The 26,591-nt window shown below is 33.6% G+C and overlaps 1 protein-coding gene and 1 pseudogene across 2 annotated transcripts in view; one reads left to right on the top strand and one right to left on the bottom strand.

Moving 5' to 3' along the window:
- Nucleotides 1-23,521, bottom strand: part of LOC127716468 (rho guanine nucleotide exchange factor 17-like) — a 114,743-nt gene extending 91,222 nt beyond the window's left edge. The window contains exons 1-7 of one of the 2 annotated variants that reach the window (XM_052222689.1): nucleotides 23,484-23,521; nucleotides 14,713-16,494; nucleotides 13,420-13,497; nucleotides 12,491-12,667; nucleotides 9,402-9,518; nucleotides 8,458-8,550; nucleotides 594-761 (exon numbers count right to left, since the gene is read on the bottom strand). In XM_052222689.1, coding sequence (XP_052078649.1) covers nucleotides 594-761; nucleotides 8,458-8,550; nucleotides 9,402-9,518; nucleotides 12,491-12,667; nucleotides 13,420-13,497; nucleotides 14,713-16,356 — 2,277 coding nt within the window. In that variant the 5' untranslated portion in view covers nucleotides 16,357-16,494; nucleotides 23,484-23,521. Of the gene's footprint in view, nucleotides 1-593; nucleotides 762-8,457; nucleotides 8,551-9,401; nucleotides 9,519-12,490; nucleotides 12,668-13,419; nucleotides 13,498-14,712; nucleotides 16,495-23,479 lie in introns of both variants that reach the window. The other variant, XM_052222688.1, reaches the window with a different exon arrangement.
- On the top strand, nucleotides 2,194-3,340 carry LOC127716499 (uncharacterized; annotated as a pseudogene).
- Nucleotides 23,522-26,591: the final 3,070 nt, after the last annotated feature.

The raw sequence follows: 26,591 nt of genomic DNA, 5'->3' as shown, positions 1-26,591 counted from the left end.
AGCTAAAATTCCAGGCAGGGGTGCAATTAATACTGCAAGCAAAACATAAGAGAAAAACTTATTTTGCTATGTTTGTCTACGTTCCACCATGTTTGTTATTGATATTGTAGAGGGCGCCTTTACTTCTTTCCAAAAACTCCATTAATTTAGTTTTAGATAAAGGTCCTTAAAATATTAATGTATTGAATAAATTTAACACAATTTTACTAAAGAAGGGCACTGTTTTACTTTCAAATTCCTATTCTTTTGTAACATCTACTCTCACTGTATTTGTTTGTGATTTACAAATTCTTTTCTTATTTCCTGTTAATGACAAACACAACTTATCCAATTGTTTTTATGTGATTTTAGCTTCTTCTAACCCTAATGAAGTGTTCTAGAATTATTTACAAACATTTTTAACATCTACTTGATGATGGAAAACTGTTTTTTTACATGAAATACCACAAACAATCACACATGATTTGAAATTACACTAGAGGTTTTTAACAAGTGGCAAACATTTCTCTGAGTTCAAGTGGCAAAAAAGAGTGTGCAGGCAATGTACCAATATGGATTATACACGAACTATTATATTGCAATAAATATCTTACATCAGTTAGTAGCAAAAGCTCTAATCTTTTCAGCGAGTCTTGGCAATCTTCTTCCTGGCGATTCTCATCCAATGTTCCAAGTTTAATAGCAAAGTTATGAAGAACTCTGTCAGCTTCTTTTAATAAATCATAATCAGGATGACTAGATGGAGTATTCTCTATTAATCTCTGTCAAAAAGAATAACTTAACTAATATGTATTATTGTATATCCTTCACTACTGATATGAGATATCCCAATCAATCTGTTTAAGTTTTTTCGATTCTGAACTGATCAATTTTTTTATGTGAATAAAAGAACAGAGTTCCAACATCCCCTGCATTGCACATATTAATCTATCCAAGGTACAAGGGCAATAACTAAAAAATACACCTTTTTTTGTTCTTTAAAATTGTTCATAAATATCTTAGAGAAATGAATGCTTCAGAGCAAATTCAATGTGATTTCCAATATAATTAATATTTCCAAGGGGCATAACTCGTTAAAACTATTTGATCAGCACTTATTTTCAAAAGTGTCAAAGACATTGCTGATATAAACCTTTGATAGAAATTTCATAAAATATTGGCAAGAATTGTACACATGAGAGCTCTAATGATGCAATATTCCATATAATTAATATTTCCAATTTATAAAAATAATTGATCGGCACTGATTTTCGAACTCGTCTGAGATATTGCTGATATAAACCAAGGATATAAGTTTATAAAAATCTGGTAAAAATTGTACATGTGAGAGCACTAACAAGACCAGACAGACAGACAAGACACCTGGGGTTTCTATGTTCCCCCGTAACACGTTGCGTGGGGGACAAAAATGGGTAAAGGTTGAAAAGTTACAGCTCAAAATATCTGTGTGTTAACCAGAACTTTCATACAAGTCAATATTTCTTCCTTGAAACCATGGCCCTATTGGTTCATGTGCACAAACTGGAGTCTAAGTGGTTAGTGTAAACAATAATTCATTTTGAAAATAATAACATAAACATTTTTATTAGGATTGGAAAACTAGTGAATTTTCACTTTTACAAATTCCTCTCATAGAATAGTTGTGAATAAGATTAACCCTCTTCATTTTCTAAGTCAAGATCATATTGTCATGATATTAATGAGTTAATTACATTAGAGGTACCAATTTTACTGCACCAGATGCACATTTCAAAGAATCTGCAGTGATGTTCTAGGCCAAAATATTTGATAATCCAAAACATAATACAAATTTGAATTCCTAATAAAACCAAAAAAGTCCAAAAGTAAAGCCAGATCCTGAAAATGAATCAGAGCTATGCATGAGGGAGATACATTCCTCTATTGCTAAAATTATTTAGCTGCAAACCAGACAGTTGAAACACAAAAAACAAAATCCAAAAATATTGTTTGATTCTGATTTGTCAGGTGGATAGGTAAATATCAGCTGCCAGAAAAGCAATATAACAAATAGATATATATTTAATAATAGTACGGAAGCACATGTATATGTTTTGGTAAAACACGTGTGTTTGTTTACATCAACACATGTTTTTAGAATACCTGTAATGTTTACAATGTATTCCATTGGATGAAATTCGTCGCATTGCGAATTTAAAACAGGTATTCTATGTATCGTATGTTTTTGGCTCGTGTTTCTCGTGCTTGCTGTTTGATATAAATTAAATGTAATTTATAATGTTATTATTCGAAGTTCTGCCTTACGCTGAGTAGCATACGCCGTACTACTGCCTTGCCTGTATTAACCATGACAGACCACCATTCCGAAGACGAAGACGAATTACTACTACACGAGTCTACAACTCCTGTCGTTCTTAACAGAGAAGCTGCATTTCCTAGTTTGCCTATAACAGTACCGTCGACAGCAACCCAGCAAACAGCGCCACAGCAACAAATAAGTGACAGCACTTTTCAACTGTTTACGTCGTACTTCGATTCTAAAATATCTGCATTAAAGAACGAGTTAGTGTCGGGCAACGACTCCTTAGCCACTAAGTTGAAAAAGGAAGCGTCCGTGAAACTAAAGAGTGAAGGTAATCAAATCCAATTTTCTTTCAATTCCGAAGTCCTTGCTGACCTACATAAGCTGCAAAAACGTTTTTCGAAGGAAGATTTTGTTTCTATAAATTTAATTTCTGGACTTATCTTAAAGTTGAACAAAAGAAATAAGCTCATCAGAATAGCCAATAAATCTCCTGCTGGTTGGACCACAGTTCGCGAGTACGAGAGTGACGAAATAGCATCAGATTCAGATGACGAGAAAAGACTCTGACAAGCTGAAAGCAGAGCTCTCAAAACCATCAAGGAGAAGAAAAGTCGTACTAAACCTTACGCTAAGCCTTCAGCTACTGTTTCCAGACCTCCTACTAATACTGCAGATATGCCTCTTCAACAGTACAACCAGCCGCCCTTTCGGAGGAACAGTCGCCAAGAGGCGACTTCCTATGACATGTGTTATGAATGCCACCAATTTGGACACTGGAGGACAAACTGTCCCAATAGAAGCAGCAAGCAATTTACACCAAGGAACAACCCAGCAACATAAGATAAAAGATAAGTTTCTTAATTTAGTAGATGAATATTTGTTGCATGGGCACATGAATATACTTTTCGAACATGTTAAGTATTTTGATAAAGTTGATTTTTCCAAATTCGCCAAAGGCGTCAAAAGTAGTTTATCTAAAAATGTAGCTTTTTGGGAGCACATTGGAGCAAGCAAATTTATAATTAATACTATAAAATCAGGTTATATGATTCCTTTTGTGAGTTTACCATCTCCTATGAAATTCCGCAATAATAAATCTGCAGTTGATAATACTGATTTTGTAAACGAAGCTGTTCTCGAACTTTCGAAAAACGGATGCGTACACGAAGTACCATTACAGCCTTTTGTAGTAAATCCATTAAGTGTTGCCATTCAAAAGTCCGGGAAAAAGAGATTGATATTAGATCTATCTGAATTGAATTTATACGTTTTGAAAAATAAAATAAAATTCGAAGATTGGAAAGTTGCTCAACAATTTTTTAAAAAAGATCTATACCTAATTAAATTTGATTTAAAATCTGGATATTTTCATTTAGACATCTGCAAAGAGCAACATACATATTTAGGGTTCTCTTGGAATGGAAAGTTTTATTGCTTTTCAGTTTTAGCTTTTGGTTTGAGTTCAGCGCCTTACATTTTTACAAAATGTTTACGACCTGTGGTTAAATACTGGCGTGAAAACGGTGTAGATATAGTGCTTTATCTAGATGATGGTTTAGATATGTCAGAAGGGTATTTAGAATGTCAAAATATATCTGAATTCGTAAAGTCCTCATTGGAATTAGCTGGATTTTTGATAAATGAACAAAAATCTGTTTTTGATCCAGTTCAACGCTTGGAATGGTTAGGATTAATATGGGATTCAAAAAGCTTTAGTTTAGCAGTGTCTGAACGTAGATTAAATGATGCAAAAGAATCGCTTGACAATATTTTGAATAAATTTCCCATTATAAGTGCTCGTCAGTTAGCACAATTCACAGGTAGAATTATTTCTATGTCTCCAGTTATGGGCAATGTCACAAGCCTAATGACAAGGCATTTATATTTTGCAATTGAGAACAGAAAATCATGGGATGGTAATTTAAATATTGCTTACACTGAGTGTGTATTAGCAGAGTTGAGATTTTGGTCAGACAGTTTGACAAATCTTAATCAGAAGAATTTTGTGAATGACACCTTACCAAACATAGTGGTGTATTCAGATGCTAGTAATGTAGCCGCAGGTGCTTTTACTGTAGAGTTGAATGAAAAAGTTTTTCATTCCACATGGAGCGAATATGAGAAAAACATGAGTTCGACCTGGCGAGAATTAAGGGCTATTCAATTAGCTTTGTATTCATTTAAATCTGTTTTAAAAAACAGTACTGTCAAATGGCACACCGATAATCAAAACTGTGTAAAAATAATCAATAGAGGTAGCACCAAGATGCATTTACAGTGTTTTGCATATGACATTTTTAAATTTTGTTCGAAGGAAGGAGTCATTGTACATCCAATATGGGTACCCAGATCAGAAAATTGTAGAGCTGATTTTTTGTCTAAAATGATAGATATAGATGACTGGCAAACATCTCCGGAGTTTTTTGAATTCATGGATAATTTATGGGGTCCTTATACTGTTGATAGATTTGCCAATTTTGCTAATACAAAATTGAAGCGATTTAATTCAAAATTTTGGAATCCCGGGAGTGAAGCTATTGATGCTTTTACACAAAATTGGAAAAATGAAAATAATTGGATAGTCCCTCCAATTGATTTAGTTACTAAAAGTATAAATCATTTAGTACTCTGTAAAGCCGAAGGTACCCTGATAGTACCAAAATGGCCGTCTTCATCGTTTTGGACTTTATTATTTAGAAGAAACATGGAATTTCGTCATAATGTATTGGAAGTAATTGAATTTTCCAGTGAACAACGCATATTTCTTCAAGGGAACAACAAGAATTCCATTTTTGGCTCTAAGAATTTTAATTCTGATATTTTAGCTGTTAGGCTAAGAACAATGTAGATAACTGTTTTTGTATTACTGTGACATAGACATGACACATGTTTACAAGGCTATAGAAATGATAGCGAGGTCTTTTTTAGAAATCTGACAAGGCTATAGTACGGAGCAAGGTCAGTAATGATTATATATTAAACGCATTTGTCATGTATTATATACTTTTTTATTTACTATCTGTTTGAATTTTTACATTTTTCAGATATTTTCAGCGTTTGTAGGTGGTCATCAGAAATTCTTTCACCACACCAGCCATTACAAAATTTAGCAAAGTGTCTTCCAGAATTTTGTCTTCACTCTAGAGCTGAAAGCACTCGGAAGAAGTACAAGTACGCCTTTAACAATTTTTGTAGATGGTGTAATTCATTTAATCTTAATTCTTTACCAGCATCAGACTATGATGTTTCGTTATACCTGATTCATTTATGTAAAAAACACAAATCCGCATCTATAGTTGAAGGAGCTTACTATGCAATTAGTTGGTCACATAAACTAGCTGGATTTGCCGATCCTTGTAATTCTTTTTTATGTACATCTATTAAAGAAGGAGTTCATAGGTCAATCGGGCATTACATTGTAAAAAAGAAAGAGCCTATTACACCTGAAATTCTGTACCAGATTGTACAAAAATACGGTAACAAATTCAGTACTTTAAATCATAGAAGAATCGCCTGTATGTGTCTTACAAGTTATGCAGGATTTTTAAGATTTTCCGAACTTGTTAATTTGAAAAGATCCGATTTACAGTTTTATCCTACTTATATGTCTTTATTTATCGAAAAAAGTAAGACTGACCAACACAGAGAAGGTAGTAGAGTGTTGATTTCGAAGACTAGTTCTATGACATGTCCGGTATCTATGTTACACACATATTTATCACAAGCTAACATAGCAATCGATTCTAACGAATTCATTTTTAGAGCAGTAACTTTTCGTAAGAAAACAAACACTTATGTTTTAAGAGGAATTACTCCTCTATCTTATACAAGGGCTAGAGAGTTGTTGTTAGACGCTCTTGGATCTTTAGGTCTAGAAAAATCTAATTTTGGTTTACACAGTTTGAGAGCAGGTGGTGCGACGGCTGCAGCCTCTGCTGGTATAAATGACAGGTTATTCAAGAAACATGGGAGATGGGCATCTGAAACTGCAAAAGATGGGTATGTTCAGGAAAACATATCAGAAAAATTAACAGTTTCTAAAAACCTTGGCATATGACCCTCCCCCTTTTCTTTCTTTGTTACTTTCGAAAGTATGCTACCCTCACAAGGAGAGCTCATTTCTGATACATGTGTTGAGTTTTATTGCATAAATAATTTATGTTCGTTTAAGTCTGGCGAATTAGAACATAAATATATTTAATAATAGTACGGAAGCACATGTATATGTTTTGGTAAAACACGTGTGTTTGTTTACATCAACACATGTTTTTAGAATACCTGTAATGTTTACAATGTATTCCATTGGATGAAATTCGTAGCATTGCGAATTCAAAACAGGTATTCTATGTATCGTATGATTTTGGCTTGTGTTTCTCGTGCTTGCTGTTTGATATAAATTAAATGTAATTTATAATGTTATTATTCGAAGTTCTGCCTTACGCTGAGTAGCATACGCCGTACTACTGCCTTGCCTGTATTAAGCCCCCCCCCCCCCCCCTCACCCCCCACCATCATCAAGACCATCTACTGTTTTTATGTGGAAAGTAATGTTTTACTTATAATGATTTATTTAAGTTGTATTTCTTGTTTTGTAGATTGGTGTATATTTGTATGTATTAATGGTTGGCTGACTGTGATCGAGTAGATTGGTGTATATTTGTATGTATTAATGGTTGGCTGACTGTGATCGAGTAGATTGGTGTATATTTGTATGTATTAATGGTTGGCTGACTGTGATCGAGTAGATTGGTGTATATTTGTATGTATTAATGGTTGGCTGACTGTGATCGAGTAGATTGGTGTATATTTGTATGTATTAATGGTTGGCTGACTGTGATCGAGTAGATTGGTGTATATTTGTATGTATTAATGGTTGGCTGACTGTGATCGAGCCTGTATGACTGTTTATATACCTAATTAATAACGACTGAGATTAAGCCGTAATGTGCTTAAAATGAACTTTGAAACGAACTGTTTGATTTATATTATACATTGGTTAATAAAAAGTATGCTACCCTCACAAGGAGAGCTCATTTCTGATACATGTGTTGAGTTTTATTGCATAAATAATTTATGTTCGTTTAAGTCTGGCGCATTAGACCATAATTGCTATAATTGCTCTGATGACAGGGTATTAATTTGTTGCTTGTTTATACATTAATTGCTGCTGAAATCATTTTCTTAACCATAAAAGTGAACATGTGGTTAGGAAAATAGTCCAGCCAAAAAGATAATGCAAAGCTAAATTTTTTTTTCGAATTCATTTGAAAATTGTGCTGGTCCAGTTCTATTACATAGTGAAAGAAAAGGAAGACAAGTCTGTAAATTATGACCGTTTTGGAAACACTGGTAAAAGGCAGCACTCATACCTCTGGAGGCCTCAAAATACTTGCTAGTTATTCTTTTATAAGAAAATATAAAAGGGGACACAGATGATGCCCCCGCTTGCATATAACATTATAAAGGGACATAACTCAAGAACAGTGAAAGTGAAGCTACCCAAATTTGTACTTGATCTGAGTATTGTGGTAATAAGCATTGTGTATAAGTTTCATAACATTTGGTTGAGGCAAACTTAAGTTAGAGAACGGAAACGAAAAAATTCAGCAATTTTTCCATTTGTAAAGGGGCACAACTCTAGAAGGGTGAAAGTGACGCCACCAAAATTCAAACTTGATCTGTGTTTTGTGGTAATCAGCATTGTGAATAAGTTTCACAACATTTGGTTGAGGCAAACTAAAAGTTCGAGAATGGAAACGAAAAATTCAGCAATTTTACCACTTGTAAAGGGGCATTACTCTAGAACGGTAAAAGTGACGCCACCAACATTCAAACTTGATCTGTGTTTTGTGGTAATAAGCATTGTGTATAAGTTTCATAATATTTGGTTGAGGCAAACTAAAGTAAGAGAACGGAAACAAAAAATTCAGCAATTTTTCCCATTTGTAAAGGGGCATAACTCTAGAAAGGTAAAAGTGATACTGATCTGAATGAGTAATTCATATCTTGGGATTCTTTGCACTGGGTCTAACAATTGTACTATTCAAACCTGAATGAGTAATTCATATGTTGGGATTCTTTGCACTGGTCTAACAATTGTACTATTTAAACCTGAATGAGTAATTCATATGTTGGGATTCTTTGTACATGTCTAACAATTAAATTTCACAAACCTGAATGAGTAATTCATATCTTGGGATTCTTTGCACTGGTCTAACAATTAAATCCTTCATTGTCAGTTTACTTCCACTGTCTCTGTGACATTGCTGTAAAAGAAAAATAAAGACATCAACTACTTAATCTACATGCAAGCTCTGAAATTTTTGAACAATAACAAATAAAATGCTCCTCGGGGTGCAGCTTGATACAACTGCAGAGGTTGAACCTTGAACAGTTGGGGCAAGTATGGACACAACATTCAAGCTTGATACAGTATATCAAAGAACCCCAAAAAATCAATTTTTATTTAAATCAAACAAAGCTAAATTTTGGATTCCGATTTAGACCAACTTGAATACCAGGCCAAAAATCAAAAATCTAAATACATGGTTAGATTCAGCATAACAAAGAACCCCAAAGAATTCAATTTTTGTTGAAATACTACTGTATGTTTTATCATTGTAGCTCTTTTTGTAACCAGAGCTAGGCTTGTTTCTGGTTTGTTTACAACCATTCTTCACGTATTGCTTGAGAACAGTTAACCATGCAGTTTCTGTATTTACTAGTAGACTTGTAGTCATCATTGACTTTTTTGTATTTTTACTACGAGTCATTGGTTGATAGATCTATAACCAACAGTGGAAAAAGACCTAGTAACTTCAAATAGTTTAAAGATATAATACCTACTCTGAGCAAAGTGGGCAGAAAATCATATTTACATAAGAAATCTTAAATGCAAAATGCTCCAAAAAATTTTTGTAGGTAGACAAGCCTTAAATAACATTACACAAGATTATAAAGCAATCTTATCCAGAGTGTTTGAGTGTATTGATGCACACAGGTTCAAACAGTATTCCAACAGCTTTTCACAAATGTTGAGGCAAATTCTATTGTTTAAGTCAAAGATAAATGGATTGAATTACAAATATTTTCTTAAACAGTCAAGAAGTACATTTACCTCTATAAATCTTTGTATCGATGATTTATTTTGTATGATGTTTTCTATTTCTTTACCAGAAGTCTTGAAGTTCTCTACAAATGACAGGTAACAATCCAGAACAGTGTTTTTGGAAAACTGAAAAATATAAAAAAGAATTCAATCAAGTCAAATTTTGAAATCATTTGAAAGCACCATGTTCTTGATTCGCCTAACATATTGTCTCTTATGCTCTATTTGTCCTCAATATTGAAGTATGCTAAAAATAAATGGAGAATGTGTCAATGGGACACAGATCGCTTGTAAATATGCAGGAGTCAACTTCCACATACAGATGCAGGATTCACATAGTTAAGACCATTTTGTGATTATAAGCATTGTGTAGAAGTTTCATAACATTTGGTTGAGGCAACCTTAAGGTAGAGAACAGAAACAACAGATTTAGAAATTTTTCCATTTATAAAGGTCATAACTCAAGAACGGTAAAAGTGACTCAACCCAATTTTAAACTTGATCTGTGTTTTGTGGTTATAAGCATTGTGTATAAGTTTCTTAACATTTGGTTGAGGCAAACAAAAGTTAGAGAACCGAAACGAAAATATTCAGCGATTTTTATGTTTATAAAGGGGCATAACTCATGAACGGTAAAAGTGACGCCACCAAATTTGAACTTGATCTGTTTATTTGTGGTAATTAGCATTGTGTAGAAGTTTCATTACATTTGGTTGAGGCAACCTTAAGTTAGAGAACAGAAACAACAGATTTAGAAATTTTTCCATTTATAAAGGTCATAACTCAAGAACGGTAAAAGTGACTCCACCCAATTTTAAACTTGATCTGTGTTTTGTGGTTATAAGCATTGTGTATAAATTTCTTAACATCTGGTTGAGGCAAACAAAAGTTAGAGAACCGAAACGAAAATATTCAGCGATTTTTATGTTTATAAAGGGGCATAACTCATGAACGGTAAAAGTGACACCACCAAATTTGAACTTGATCTGTTTATTTGTGGTAATTAGCATTATGTGTAAGTTTTATAACATTTGGTTGAGGCAAACTAAAGTTAGAGAACGGAAACCAATTTTTGGGATGTTCGTGGCGGACGGACAAGTGTAACACTTAATGCCCCCTCCGGATCCGCTACAGCGGGGGCATAAAAAGCAGTTAATGTGTTTCATTATATGCATAATTTATTAATTGTATTTGATTTTTTTTTAAAATGTTGAATCAATGTACTTCAATAAAACATTGGAATTTAGAATATTTCACATTCAGTAGTAGTATAGCCATGCTTAGATTATACAGTTTTGTTATGTAGTCGCTGAACCATGGAATTGAGGTCAAGGGCAATGGACATATAACAGATGGAAACTTATTGGGGCATTAGCTGTCAACTGACCCGTATTCTGCGGGTTACACCCAAGAATTTCCCCCTTCACACAGGATTTTTTAAATACCCGCTAGGTATTCAAATCACCCGGGATTTCAATAAATGACCTGTTTTCACCCGTATTTCTTACCGGGATTGTTTCCGGTATTTAGAAGTCAAATTTACTTTCGGTTTTCTCTGCGTTTTTCCTTTGAAAAGGTAAACAATTGAAATTTGCTTATTTACCGTGCCAATGACAGCTATCAAAACATTACATTTGACTGAAAAGTAACAATTGGAGGATTGTTTGTTAATTGTACCACAGAAAGTTGAAGCCAGTCAAGCTTGACATACAATTCTATGTCCTGATTAAAAGATTTGCCGTTTGCAAATATCAAATATCCTGTAAAAATCATTTTAAAACAATTTGAACTTTTTAATATATTTCTGTTGGAGAGAATAATTTTGCTATCACTTAAATGTAAAAGCTTTAAATCAAATCCATATGCTCTAGATATTACACTGAAAGGAAACAAACTTACTACTTTCTATTTATCTTCCTCCTATGTATAGGAGCACATTAGCTATAATTGATTAGCTGGGGTTTATGACATTCATTAATAAAAAGAAGTAAACTAGTGTGAATAAAACAATAAAAGGGCATTGCTTTAGAAAGATATTTAATTAATGATACATATTTATATACTTAACAAATACAAAAGTGATTATTTTAGGAAACTTAGTGGTACATGTGTATGTTATATTATATATATAAAAAAAAAAACTCTCAATACTAAAATTGGACCGAAAAAGTTCGTACACGTTATGACCTGTCATTTTCTTCTTCAATGCATTTTCAGTTTCAGAGGTTGACAGGTATGAAATTCATGTTCACTGATTTGACTCAAATTCTTATATTCGACTTATAACATACTGAAACGCATATCCAAATTATAAAAAGTCTAAAATAAACAATTTACGATGTATAGACTCGATAGTATATGTCAGCATTTCGTGTGTATTTTAGTCTAGTTACTATCTAATTAACCATCAAGGTTACCTCCAAAGACTGTTGACGGTCATATAACCTGATACAAACATAAACATAGATATAAATAGATTGCGAACACGTGCAATTAGATTTTTCTAGGTCTGTTTGATTTCATATTATAGGTTAAAAAAATATGTTAATAATCATTATTACCTGTATAAGAATGAGTTTTTCTAGATCGAACCAGTCAACCAAATGGTTTACTCTTGTTTCACTTTCAATGTTTACATTCTTTTCCATTTAATAACTGAACACGCCTAGATCATGCGTAGCCCATCTCTAGCTATAGGGATCAATCAAAGTTCACATGAATACGGATTCAATGAGATCGAATTATTTAGCGATTTCTTTGCTTAATTTGACAAAACTGAACCAAACTGGCTGTTACAAGCGAATTATTATTTCACTTTCATCAATGATTGAACAAAAAAAAATTATATTTTAATTTCTTTTATATATCGTAGCTAATGCCCCTTTAAGAACATAAGGCATCTGTATACCAGGTATGAACATGATCAAATTATCAAGCCAAAGATATACCATTGAAGCCAAAACAGATATCATTATGGTAAAAACATAGAGAGTTTGGCACCTTGGGAGAACATTGAGTAGAAAAAGATTCTAGCCTTTCCCTTCCTACATGTAAAATGAACACTAAAATATGCACTGAGATTGAACCTACACACTTACTGTTGAAATAATAACATTTCCAACTGTGCTTGACTTTGTATCCCAGGTTCTCCAGACTTTGTCTAAAGCATTCTTGTATACAGTGTGATGCATCAATATTTCAGGAACCATATAGAATATATTGTCTACAATATTATCATCTACATTACTAGATAACTTCAGCGGCAACATGTATTTCTACAATGAGAAAAAAACATTATATCAAATTGTGTGTTTTACAGCACAATCACCACAAATATAAGTCACTTAAGGTCATTGAAAGATAATTTTAATGATGCAATGTAAGAAAGACAACTCAAGTGAACCAGACTGAACCTAGTTGTAAAATATTTAACAAAATTAGCTTGTGTATATGTACAAGAAATCTGCATATTATAAAAGTTCTATTTGGAAATCTGTAGGAGGATATAGAGAATAAACCATGTACAATATAAGGGACTAACAGACATACTGAAAGAAGGATGAATGGACGAGGGTAAACCCCTTTTTGTTGCACAAAATCTCTTTTAAATTTTTATAATGAAGCATTTAATAATTTTGGTTGATATAGATCTTGACATTTCGTACATTTTTGCCCCATATTTTCTGTACCTAATATGGTTTTCAAAATAAGTGCATTAGACACTTATCGTTACTTGAATTTTAGTTTTTTATCCATCATGTCCATAGTGGCAATGTTTATTGATGGTCAAAAATAAAATGAACAAACTATAATCTAGACAACTTGGATTGGTGGTTTCAGGGAGAACATGCAGAAGTTTTATGAAACAGTTTATAGATGAAGGATAGACACCAGACCTTCATCAAGATTAGCTTTAAAAGAACAGCTTCCCAAATTATCACATCCTTTGTGTCCCCATTGAAGAATTGGAGTTTAAAGATAATGATTGAAAAAAATTGTCCTTGGGTCAAGCAAGGAAAACACTTACATCCTTCAGTGTAGACAAAGCATCAACATATTCTTGTTCATTTCTGTACAGCTCTTCTACAATGTGGTACCTTTTATCCTTAAAGAAAGAAACAGGATTCTTAAAATATTCATCACTAAATACTTTGTTTTTAGTCATGTTAGTGTGGCATTATAATAATTATTTCAATGGATGGTTGTAATATTTTAATAATACTGTAATCATAGAATAAAGTAATATTTGTAGAGAATTGCAGGAACGTAAAGGGTAACTATATGCAAAACTGTATGATGTGGTGTAACTATGTGAATATTGTAACTTGTTTATGATTATGTTTGAATAGAATATTGAACTGTACAGTAGTATTTTCTTTAGAATCAACCTAACCTTATAACAACGAGAAGTACACAACTCAAAACCTAACATTAGCCGTGACCAGCTTGTTACTCATCAGCCCGAAATGTGACTGAAATGAAATGAAATCAGATCAAAATATTCAAAATTTTTATTTCTGACAAACCTGCATTCTTAGCACAAAATTAAAATTTTCATGAATAGTACAAGCATAATTTCATCAATTGTTCCAATCACGAGGTTATTTTATGATTGTTGACAACAAGGTTCATGCAGTCTCAAATTTCTTGGTTTTTTAAAGACAATTTAGCTAATTGAACCACATTTAGAAATAATCTAAAATATGAAACATTTATATAACAATTTGTTAATAAACTGTTGACACAGAGAAATGTCTCACCTTTTCGCAATTTTGATAGTATAATGAAAATGTTGAAATTAAAATGGCAAAACTTTTAACAAAACATTCAAAGTCTTTGAACCATGACTGAAGGCTTAGGACCAAATAACCTTCATGGAAATGAGAAATGCCAATGACTATAAAATTGCATACCAAACATGTTTTAAAAATCATGAGAATTTTGATGTTCAACCTTAGAACAGGTTAAGAAAGATGAAGCAATATAGATAATGCTTTCACTGAAACCCATTTTGCCCCAAAATTTCTGAAAAACACAGCAAAATTTTGGTAGTCAGTTTTGGTATAAAGTATAAATTTTATATTTTTCGATTTTGCTTTATTTTCAGTGAAAAAAACTTACCATGGTAATTGTTGTCATAATACATGTAATATGCTGAGATAATTCAGAGTGAATCTTTCATAATAACCAGCATCACAGAGAAAAATCACAACCAATAGTACTTTGCATTAGAGTCTGCATAGCAAATAGCAAGAGTAGTTCATAACAAAAAGCACATATATATGTGTAGTATACCTACAGAATATATGAATGGCCTTACCTTGTTTTCTTTCTTGCACAAAGTTGGCATACTGGTAGACTGAACATCTATAATACTTGGTGGAAACAGTGACACTGGATTACATTCACTGCTGGCTATACTGTGCTTCCTAAGACTATTCTCTCTGTCTAAATATTTTCTTTCCCTTTGTAACACACTTGCTGAACTGACACTTCTAGCAATATTTTTCTTGTTTGTATTAGGAAGAGTGAGATACTGAGGAGAGTTATCTGTAGGAGTAGAATCCTCAAATGTAAAACTAGATACATATAATGGAGGTTTGTTGAAGGATTCATCAAAAGACTGAGATGTTTGTAATGGTACATGACTATTATCGTTATCAAGGTCTGTTATCAGATCTGTATGCTGACTTTCATTTAACACAATCTCCTCCTCCTCCTCCTTTGTATCTTGCTTAGCTAAATGTGGAGAACTGTGAGAGGGTTTTAGAACACCAGGTATATCAGCATTGTCTATAGACTTGCTGCCTATAGGATCACTTTTGGATTTGGGTTTTGATCCACGACCATTTCTTGGTTTTTCCAAAGCAATAATTTCACTATTAATACTGACATCTTCACTGACAAGACTCTGGCCTAACTGACTGTCAGCTAATGATATGTCACTAGGCTGAGACTCCAAATCAAACGATGTTGTTGGTGGAGCTTCATAAGAATGAGATAATGAACCAAAACCATTTGTATCTACAGCACCCTGTTCCAAGGGGAATGTAGTCTTTGTATTAGGGGGGTGAGTAATATGCCTAGAATTAGAGGTTTTACGACCATTGCTACTGATGGGTCGTAATTCTACACGTTGTAAACGTTTATAACTTGGTTCATCACTTTTACATGGTTCTGGCAGTGGTTTATGAATTTGCATTAAACCTGCATAAGCAGGTCTTCGTTTTGGAGCACCTATTTTATGTAACATTAAAAAGCGAGAATTCGTATCTGTATGTCCTATTTGTTTTTGTTCACCTTCAGAATCTAACCCTTCATCATCAGACAAAGCAGGACTTTTACTGTCACTTTTCCTGCCATGGATCCACCCTTTTCTAATTGCCTGAGACTGTTGTTGATCCTCCGTTACGATTATCTTACCAGGAGATCCTAGAAGACCATCAGAACTTGACCGTCTATCACACTCTTTCATCTTTCCTGATAACAACTGACTATCACTGATAGATTTAGCACCATCCTCTGTGGGATTACTCCGTTGCTGTTCCACTCCCATACGACCACTTTTAAGAATATCTGTGAGAACTTTAAGGCTGCGACTTCTGTTTCTGTTTAGCAATGGGTTTTCTTCAACTGAAGGTGAGGGTATGGGAGATGTAAATGGAGATACATGTGTTGATTGGGATTTAGCCTTGGGAAAAGTTTTAGGTCGACTGTATGTTTTTTTGAAGTCAACTTGCTGTAGTTCTTTGATATCTTCCATTGTTTTATCAATGAGAGCTTTAATTTCTGCCCCTTGACCAGGATCTGTTTTAGATCTGCCATGATGGCCAGGACAAACCCGCTCATTGCCAATAAACTCTGGCAATTTTGGACGTGAAATCTTTGGTGATATTGATGGGTTTATTTGCTCCTCATCATCATCACTGGCTGAACACTGTCCTGATGATGATTTCTCTTCCATGTTTCTATTAATAATTCTATTGATTAATTAACATCCATTCACATGTCCTCAGGTAGTAAACCTCCATTAGACATCACTAGGAAACAACAGATGTATCTACGTAAATAAGTACACATAGCTATAATCTATAAATCCATGCTGCAATAAAAAGAAATAGAGTACAAGATTAAAATGTATGTCTTACTTGAACATGTATTGCAATAATTATTAAACTGTTGTACAAAATGCTGTAGGGGTGCGTGTGTTAGTTCTGCAAAAACACCATTTTCAAACTAGCAAAATCCAGCAAATTCTGATAGTATTGAAGAAAATAATGTCTCAATCATAGAGCAAGCTTTTGGATAACACTAAATAGTATTTTGAAACAACCTTACAGCACATTGACTTGAGTGTGTAGGTAAAGGTAGTATTTGGTTAGCTTACTTGCTAATTGAACCATGAAATCATTATAAGCTAAGGTACTACCTTCCTTTGGGCGGAGTCAAATATAAGCAGAGAACCAATCAAAAGTAGGAACAGTATATAAACATTGTGAAACCAGTTTTTCAAGACACTTAAAATAAACGGGGAATGTGACCATGGGACACAGATGATGCTCCCGCTTGCATATCATATAAAGTTATAAAGGGACATAACTGAAGAATGGTAAAAGTGACACTACCCAAATGTGTACTTGATCTGAGTTTTGTGGTAATAAGTATTGTGTATAAGTTTCATAACATTTGGTTGAGGCAAACTTAAGTTAGAGAACAGAAGTGAAAAAATTATGCAATATTTCCGTTTGTAAAGGGGCATAACTCTAGAACAGTATAAGTGACACCACCAAAATTCAAACTTGATCTGTGTTTTGTGGTAATAAGTATTGTGTATAAGTTTCATAACATTTGGTTGAGGCTAACTTAAGTTGGATAACAGAAACGAAAAATTCAGCAATTTTTCCATTTGTAAAGGGGCATAACTCTAGAACGGTTAAAGTGACACCACCAAAATTCAAACTTGATCTGTGTTTTGTGGTAATAAGCATTGTGTATAAGTTTCATAACATTTGGTTGAGGCAAACTTAAGTTAGAGAACGGAAACCAACTTTGGGACGTACGGAAATACATACGTACGGACAAGGGTAAAACTTAATGCCCCCTGTGCTACGGCGGGGCATGAAAATATGTTTTCAATCCAAATTTAGAATCAAGCGTTAATTACAAGCTAATTCACAAGAATGAGTAGGTGTGTCTGATTTGTCAATTTCATTTCAATCAATTACTACCTCTGTTGATTATTTTACATGTGTAATTCTATACTGAAAAGCAGATGTTTACAATTATTTAATCAATTAATGAAAAAACTGTTCATATCCTTGTTATATATTTATATATATATATATATGTTACAACTCTAGATTCTACTGACGAGGAAAGGTAACACTAGGCCACCGAAAGCTGAATTTTTAGTTCAGTCTAGGTGGCAGAGTGGTCTAGAGCGCTGGACACAGTGCAGGCGGTGTTGTCTCGATATCTCAATAGCATGAGTTCCAATCCCGGCAAGGGAAGAACAAAAATTTGCTTCCACAAATTTGCAGATTTAACATTGTTGTGCTGATATTTAGAGTAGTTATAATGTAATATGTGTTTTCAGCCATGTATCACCTTCACTGGTGATCCAATGGATGGATCTGTCGTAGAGTTGTCACTTGTTTAGATGTACTTATCAAAATAATTATTTCTGTGACTGCATCATACGATCCTTTACAATAGATAATTTAGCTAATCTGCAATCAATTCCATCATCATGCCTAATATATCATGTACTGTGTTACAACTCTAGATTCTACTGACGAGGAAAGGTAACACTAGGCCACCAAAAGCTGAATTTTTAGTTCAGTCTAGGTGGCGGAGTGGTCTAGAGTGCTGGACACAGTGCATGTGGTGTTGTCTCGATATTTCAATAGTATGAGTTCGAATCCCGGTGAGGGAAGAACAAAAAACTCTACGACAGATCCATCCATTAGATCACCAGTGAAGGTGATACACGGCTGAAAACACACATTATATTCATAATTATTTCTGTGACTGTATCTAACAATCCTTTACATCTTATTGTTTGTTATTTCCCTAATCTGGCATTGATTGAAGATCTTTGATAGCTATCACTGAATATTTACGAGAAATTTTTTATCAACTTGGGAGAACTCATACATTTGTAGCTAGACACCTGTCTATTTTTGTTAATCTTGCCTAGAAAAATAGCGATAAATAGACATATTTGATCTAAAGAAGTTTCTCGGCTACATCATGTCTCAACACTATCACCCTTAAATAATATTGTAGCTGAGAAACTCCCTCTCATTTTCTGAACCATAGATAGTCTTTTATTACAAGATGGGGTATATGTCAATGAGACGGCAACACAACAACACAATAACATCTATATACATGTACATAGTGTTAAAAAAAATAGTGTTTAGAAATGATGTCTAGCTCTGAGTAAGCGTGATGCCTTGTAACGTTTTCCTGACACCCAGCCTGTTTTTGTTGAAATATTCTGCAGCATAAACCTTTTCCATCAAATTTTGTAACACCCTGCTGTAAGGCCAGGATTTTTTAATTTGTTGGTTTACAGATTTTTTTATGTGATAAAGTCAGGTAGGTCAGTCGGGGTTAAAAAAGAAAATAAATGGAGAATGTGTCCAATGGACACAGATGATGCCCCCTCTTATATACATTATAAAGGGACATAACTAAAGACCTCACCTGTAAAATTGAAGCCACCCAAATTTGAACTTGATCTGTGTTTTATGGTATTAAGCATTGTGTATAAGTTTCATAACATTTGGTTGAGGCAAACTAAAAGTTCGAGAATGGAAACGAAAAATTCAGCAATTTTTCCATTTGTAAAGGGGCACAACTCTAGAACAGTAAAAGTGACGCCACCCAAATTCAAACTCGATCTGTGTTTTGTGGTAATAAGCATTGTGTATAAGTTTTATAATATTTGATTGAGGCAAACTTAAGTTAAAGAACGGAAACAAATTTTGGTACGTTCATACAGACAGACAAGGGTAACACTTAATGCCCCCTCTTCAGAGGCAGGGGCATAAAAAATATCTAACAAGACATAAATATATATGAAATTAATATATTTTTCAGCTTACTTACAATATTATTGGTATGCTTTTTTGTTATTAAAAAAAAAGTTCCCAACATTATTGCTCAGCTGTCAGGGGTGAAACTTAACTTTGTAAGGCCAGTAGCCAGCTGGGCTACTAGACTTGAAAATCAGTTAGCCCAGACAAAAAGTTAGTAGCCCACTTTATTTCACTATGAGTGTCACTGGTGAAGCCCGCAAAGCGGGCTGAACTTGCTAGGGGGGTTTGGGGGCATGCCCCCCCCATGAACATTTTGAAATTTTAGACTCAAAACCCTGCATTCTGAGCATACCTGGAGGTGATTTAGATGCTTGGGAAAAAGTAAATTTTGTCTTATTTTTGTTGTTGACTTCAATCAAATTTAATAAAAAAAAATCATTTACAAAATGGGAATCTTCATACTCTGTGTACAAGTTTTTTTTTTAATATCTTTTAAAGACAACTAAAGAATTCTCTGTCCTTAAATACATGTAGATGATCGATGAAATATTTAATTTTATTTCTTTCATAATCTAATTTATTAAATATCTTAATCGATTTATTTTGCGTAACTACGTACATTTGTAAACAAATGACCCCCCTTTTTTCTCGACTTGTACAAGTATTTCAAAAGCATTGTCAAAAAATTGATATCTCCTCTATTTTCTCTTTTTTGTAAACTGTTCAGTAAGTAGGAAACTAAAATCATTTTGATCTAATCATGCTAATGTTATTTATTTGTGGTCGACAATATTCTCACTCGTTTTTGACCTTCATTCTCTGGACACCACGTGGGCTTTGAAAAGGGAACTACAAAAGGTACTGTTTTCCAGATTCTTAACAACATTATATATTATACGTTCTTTTATTTGACGATATTATTTCATTACATGCTATTGTCATCTTCTCTGAATTTCTTCGCTTTCTTGAAGCCAAAGCCGAAAAGGGTATTTGATCGCTTCATATTGTAAATGACCATCAGAACGTCTCTCTTGTTATCCTTGCAAACATACGATACTTTCCGGACTTTAAATAGACGACCAATCAGTGACCTGAATTAACAGGAACTATATTTAGTCAAAGGTAAACACTGATTTTACATCCTTGTTTATCGCAAACACGACTTTGCGACAATACGACTCTCGACATTTGCCTGTATACATTTTAAAAAGATTTTTTTTTCTTTTTAAATTTATATTTTTGTCAGTGAAGTAGCCGGCACTTGGAGCCACGGTAAACAGCGGATTTCCGTCTGACGATGTACTTTGTTTTCAATTCGCCACCTGGGCTACCACAACTGAATATAAAGATCGCCCAGGTCAATTTCTGGTGGCCATGGGCGACTGGGCGACCGTTAAGTTTTTTCCCTGGCTGTTTTAAACATACATGTACAATGCATGTCATCATCATCATATAATTTCAGTAATGTTTATTATTTGAAGTTATAAATCAAATAATATGAGAATTTGAGTCAAATTACAAACATAAATATGACAGCTGATGCCCCTTTAACATGTTTAAATTATGAAGATATATTCCGCACCATTTTTGCTAACCTCAGGACGGTGTCAACCAGTGACACCCCCTCCCCGAGGCGGATTTAAACCAGTGACACCCCCTCCCCCGAACCAGATTTAGGGGGCAGGGTGCCTGTGACCCCCTTATGGAGCTAAATTTATGGTAATTGAAAACTTTTTTACCCGTTCCAATCCAGACGTCTAGTTAACCCTCTTGCTGCCGAGTTTTTTTCTTGCTTTGTCGCGCCAAAAGCATCTTGACGTTTCATATCTGTGACGTTGCAAAACTTGTGCCTCTCTGTAGAACAGCGCTTTCCCGCCGTCCATAATTTTTCCCGCGTCAATGTAGCCGTAATTATGAAGAGCGATGTAAAAGTAATTTTATGAAAACTATTGCTCTAAGATTGTTATAAACGATGTTTTTAATACAATATTATTTAAAAATACAACTTTTAACCTTGAAATGTAGTTTTTTTTTATCTTTCTTGTCTTTAAAAAAAATGAAAATAATATACCCATTAATTGCTACTAGCTTTATAAGTGCTTTTTTTTTTTATCTTTGTCAAGTGAAATGCATAACTGATTCTTAACCACCTCTAAAATACTAAAATATATTTATCCTTGTTATCCGATTAGCTTAGTAAACCTTGTTATAATTGATAAATACCGTAAAAAAATCTCTCAAATAATCATATAAACAAAACAACGGCCCCCAATAAAAATAAAAACAAAAACAATGCGTGTACAAATAAAAATAAATAAAAACTCCGAGCAGCCGATTCTATGAACTACTTCTTGTTGTAACGTATCAAACGTGTCAGATTAAAATTTTCATTCCAAGCCTTGTTTCGGTAGGCGAGAAAATAATTTTTATAGATATAACTATCCATATTCATTTTGTTTATTTTTTAATCATGTTTATTATTATTTTGTTGACCACTTATTCCTCAAAATTTTAGAGAAATGTTTGAAAATACGAATTAAAAAAAAACAACAGAAAAACGAGGGAAGAAATTCTCTAAAATTAATTTCTATTGTCTGTAAGCATGACAAGTGAACCTGAATCAATAATTCATTAACATTTTCTATGATGAAGTACACACTGTAATTGGCATACACGAAATATCTTTTAAAATCTGTTGATTGATAAATTGTTCTCTTCTCAATGTTCAGTGGCAAGTAATTCATGCAATATTAAGGATGTCTGAAATTTAATGTCCAATAAATCTGTTGCTCAGTGGGTCCTACAAAGTAAAAGATCTGTGATGAATGGCTGAAAATTGAGGTTGCCACTGGGAAAGGATGATATGTAGGATAGGAAAAGAAATCATTGGGTCACCTACTAATTTAACATATTTTTAGATTAGTGCTTCAATGATGAAACGGGTATAAAATGTATTGAAATATTGTATGGCAATACAAGTATATCGGGTAACATTTGTGTACTTTTACAAAAAAAAAATCTTCACTGAGAATTCAATCGCGGCATTTGAGCCCTAAAGAAATTTTCCAGTTCTCTTAAATAAAGCGTGTATTGTGAATATTAATATTTCGCGTAATCAAGTATAACAGTTACCTTTTCTATGATTATTTATTAGGAATGCGATTATTATATGAGATATTCTGATTGAAAGATGTATGAAAAAAACGTTTAACAAATTTCTCGAAAGTATGCAACATTTTACATGAAAATGACGAACTATATAATTAGTAAACATGTTAAATAAATTGGTATTATAGTACTAACAAGCTTATGATCCTGTATCATTGTTTAACATCCGTTTTAAGTATACAAATAATGCATTTTAATCAATTTGCTTCATTCCCGCCAAAATCGTCCTTTTGGCGCCGTCAAAAGACGTTGTCAGTGCCCCTCAGTATTGTGACGTTACCATGAACCTTTGACGTTCTACACAATCAACAAGATTTGTGTGTAGAAGCCATAAATGTCCCTTTGGCAGCAAGAGGGTTAAAGGCCTCTGGGCCCCCTTTTTCAAAATCCTGAATCCGCCTCAAATAAAACCTACCCTGTATATAGTTTAAACCAAAATGTATAGTACAAAAACAAAGAAAAAGAAAATGAAAGTACTTTTATGCTGAATTTTAAAGCAGAAACTGAGTGCATTACTGAAATAAAGTGCCAATGGATAAATTTGACGATTGCTAGTTAATTAGCGCTGCCATGGTCCCATAGAACATTTATTCTTGTCGCATAATTTTTCAAATATCAATTAAGGCTAAACATTACTTTGAAATTGTTATGTGCTAAATAAGAAACCATTGACGAGTTTGATGCATTACTTGTCAGTTTGTAAATTGTAGCTGAAGATGAAATAAAGGTAAACAAAAGGAATAGAATGATGTCAGAAGTTTGTCGAACATAAACAAATTAGTATGCCAATATCATGTGATGCAAATTAATGTGTAGAAAATTATTTTTGAAACTGTTTATCAACTTTTCGTTGTTCTTGAAAACTTTTCTCACCTACACTTATTTTCTCAGATTCATCCGCCATTTTGTTTTGTAATTTCTGACAGCAAATTGTAACCTATAGTTCATTTCATAAAAGATCAAAAGAAAAATAGCTGCATATTTTCTCCAAAACAGAAAAGGTTTCAGAGAACTGGGAAGAGGATAACTAACATTTTATGTCCCGATTCCAGAATGACGTTTTTCGTGTACATACAATTTCGACACTTTCCATTACTCAAAATCTGGGACAATTAGTATTAGTCCCAGTCAAAATAGAGAGAAAAACTTCATTTCATCAGAGACATATAACGTCACAGTACCCAAATTGCACCGAGTACCCAAATTGCACCTATTTATCAAAAATAGCAGCGGAAATCTTACAAGTTTTCTTCGAGACTAAACAATTTGTATTTTTATGATTTGACATTATGTACGCCTTTCAACATAGGTAAATTTATTTAAGGAATAACTGTAATATTTTTTCTGTCTATGAAGAAATAACATCAAAAATGTGATGCACACTGAATAACCCGCGTAGCGGGTTATTTTAAAGTGTGCATCACATTTTTTATGTTATTTCGAATAGACAGATAAAATATTACAGTTATTTCTTATAATTTCCATTTTAAACCGGAGTAAACAATGAAAAAACGTTGATGACGTCACGGTCACATGACTAAATTATGTCTATGAGCTGATAAACAAAACAACGTCAGCCAATCAGCAGACGCGTTACATCCAAAATTAAATTATTTAAATATACACAAAACGTTCACAGTATATATCAACAGATGAAGTATTAACTAGAAAAAGTAAAATCTACGGAAACGTCGCCATGCGACGTCCACAAAAAGTCATCTTTTAAAAATGAGCAAAAAAAATATGTTAAAAGCATCCATTTCTTAAATAATGAATAGTAAGCATGGATTAATGTCAAATTTTTCTAAATATTTAAAGAAATAAAACAAAACATCTGTTATTCGATTTATAAGGATGTGAATTTAAGCATGGATGCAATTTGGGTACTCCTCATTACAGAATCATGGATCGTTTGGAGGTCTGTTCAAACCCATTTTTCTATGATTCAATATGGATTCAAAATTAAATTGGTGGAATCATATAGTAAATAAGGATATATCTTCAAAATAAACACAGAATGGAAACTTTTGTCTGGATCATAAATAAACGTAGGTGAAAAAACTGTCAAAATAGGTGCAATTTGGCCGGGTACCCTCACGTTATAACTATAAGAATCATAACAATGAATGTAGCTAATCACACTGTGTACTTATTATTGACGATTTAGGTAGTCTATTATTACTTTGTACTGGAACGCAAGAGACATATGGGGGGGGGGGGGGGGGGGGGGGGGGGGTGGTCCTGATCCCGAAATCCCGGGCTTAAAAACATGGAATCCCTAGGTTCCGAATTTAAAAAAATTTAAATCCCGACATCCCGAAATTCGAAAAAAGATTCCCGGATCCCGAAAGCATCAATCCCGAAATCCCGAGCTTAAACTGAACACCCTATCCCGGAGTCCCGATAAAGGTCCTACCCCCCCCCCCCCCCCCCCCCCCCCTCACATATCGATTATTTGTTTCAAATTACACTACTGTAACACTATATATTTACTATTTTCCCTTTATTTGTCTGTACATATATGTATACTATTATGTTCATTTTGGTAGTATGCATCTTGACTTGGCTCGGTATTTGCACATTCAGCTTTCGGGATTTTGGCTATGGGTGTTTCTGGTGTGGGTATATATAGATTGAGATGTGCAATTATCTAAATCGCACGAGGTTTTATAGTGCCGGTTGTTTTCATTTTGCATACTGGCCCGGCTTGTAATCAGGCTTATTTTACTTAATTTGTACTCTATGCGGGAAAGTGTATATATGCAATTTGGTTTTACTATATTGTACTATCAACCATTTTTGTTGTTGGCGTTTTTATCAGATTTATTTTTATGTTTTTGGGGATTGTAAACCAAATCTGTTTTGGTTGCTCACACAATTATGTCAATATGACGGAACTATACATGCTATATATAAACAACTGTCATACAGCATATATAATTATACAAGTGGGTGGTTTAGCTATAAATCCAGGTTTTGAGACTCTTTTAACCCACCATTTTCTCAAATTTGAGGACTAACTATATACTATGGACGCCACTTTGTAGCTAAACATTTGAAACACGGTTAGAAAGTTTATTGGTACTCAAATTTAATTTTAAATTGCCCTTTTCAAATGATATTTGTTAGAAATGTGATATTTATCCTTTCTTCTGCTAGTTTTGCCTCTCCTTTACAGAATTTCAAACCATTCCTCACGATTTTCTGTAATCACACGAAGGTAAAGTGTTACTATTGCAAGTAAAGCAATGAATAGTTATTGATGGAATACTTGCAACAAGAAGCACATCTGCTATATCGCTTCATCTCCCGTCATTTAACATCTACACTGAGCAATCAATAAGAGCTTCTCAAGAAATGCATATATTTAATAGCTCAAACATTCGCACGTATCTAATATTCATTAATACATGTTGCCTTCATTTTTTTATACAGCGTGTCGATTTCTATCAAGTTGAATACTATTTTCATGAGCCTTCAATATTTTCTTATTACTATCCCGGCATAACTTTCTTCTTCAAGAGACGCGTTTAAGTTGAATTTTACAATAAACATGCATAATCTGAAATGATATATATCAAATCTAACTCCTATATATATACGAATTATATGCAAGTTTTGCGTTGCTTTCAAGTTTGTTTTCTGTATACAAAGAATAATGCCCCTCCTATCTAAAAACAGGACAGGCACGTGTGAGATTATGTGCTAATGTGATTAGCTTAAATCAGGTTAATAGTTTTCTATGCTTTATTAATTTATGTTTAGCTGTATCAGGGGCCTTTAAAGCTTACTTATTTTACGGTATGAGGTTTGCTGGTTATTGAAGGCCGTATATACTTAGTCCTGTATTATCTGTTTTAAGCCATGTTTTTTTCCTAGCGGACATACTGACCTATTTATAAACCAGATACCCTAAGGATGATTGTTGCTAAGTTTGGTGGTTTCAGAGGACGGAAGATTTTTGAAAAAGTTGACGACGACGATG

This window comes from Mytilus californianus, unplaced genomic scaffold (assembly GCF_021869535.1).
Source record: "Mytilus californianus isolate M0D057914Y unplaced genomic scaffold, xbMytCali1.0.p SCAF_9, whole genome shotgun sequence".
NCBI lineage: Eukaryota > Metazoa > Mollusca > Bivalvia > Mytilida > Mytilidae > Mytilus > Mytilus californianus.
Note: the sequence above shows the minus strand (reverse complement) of the source record. Positions and strands in the feature narration are given on the sequence as shown.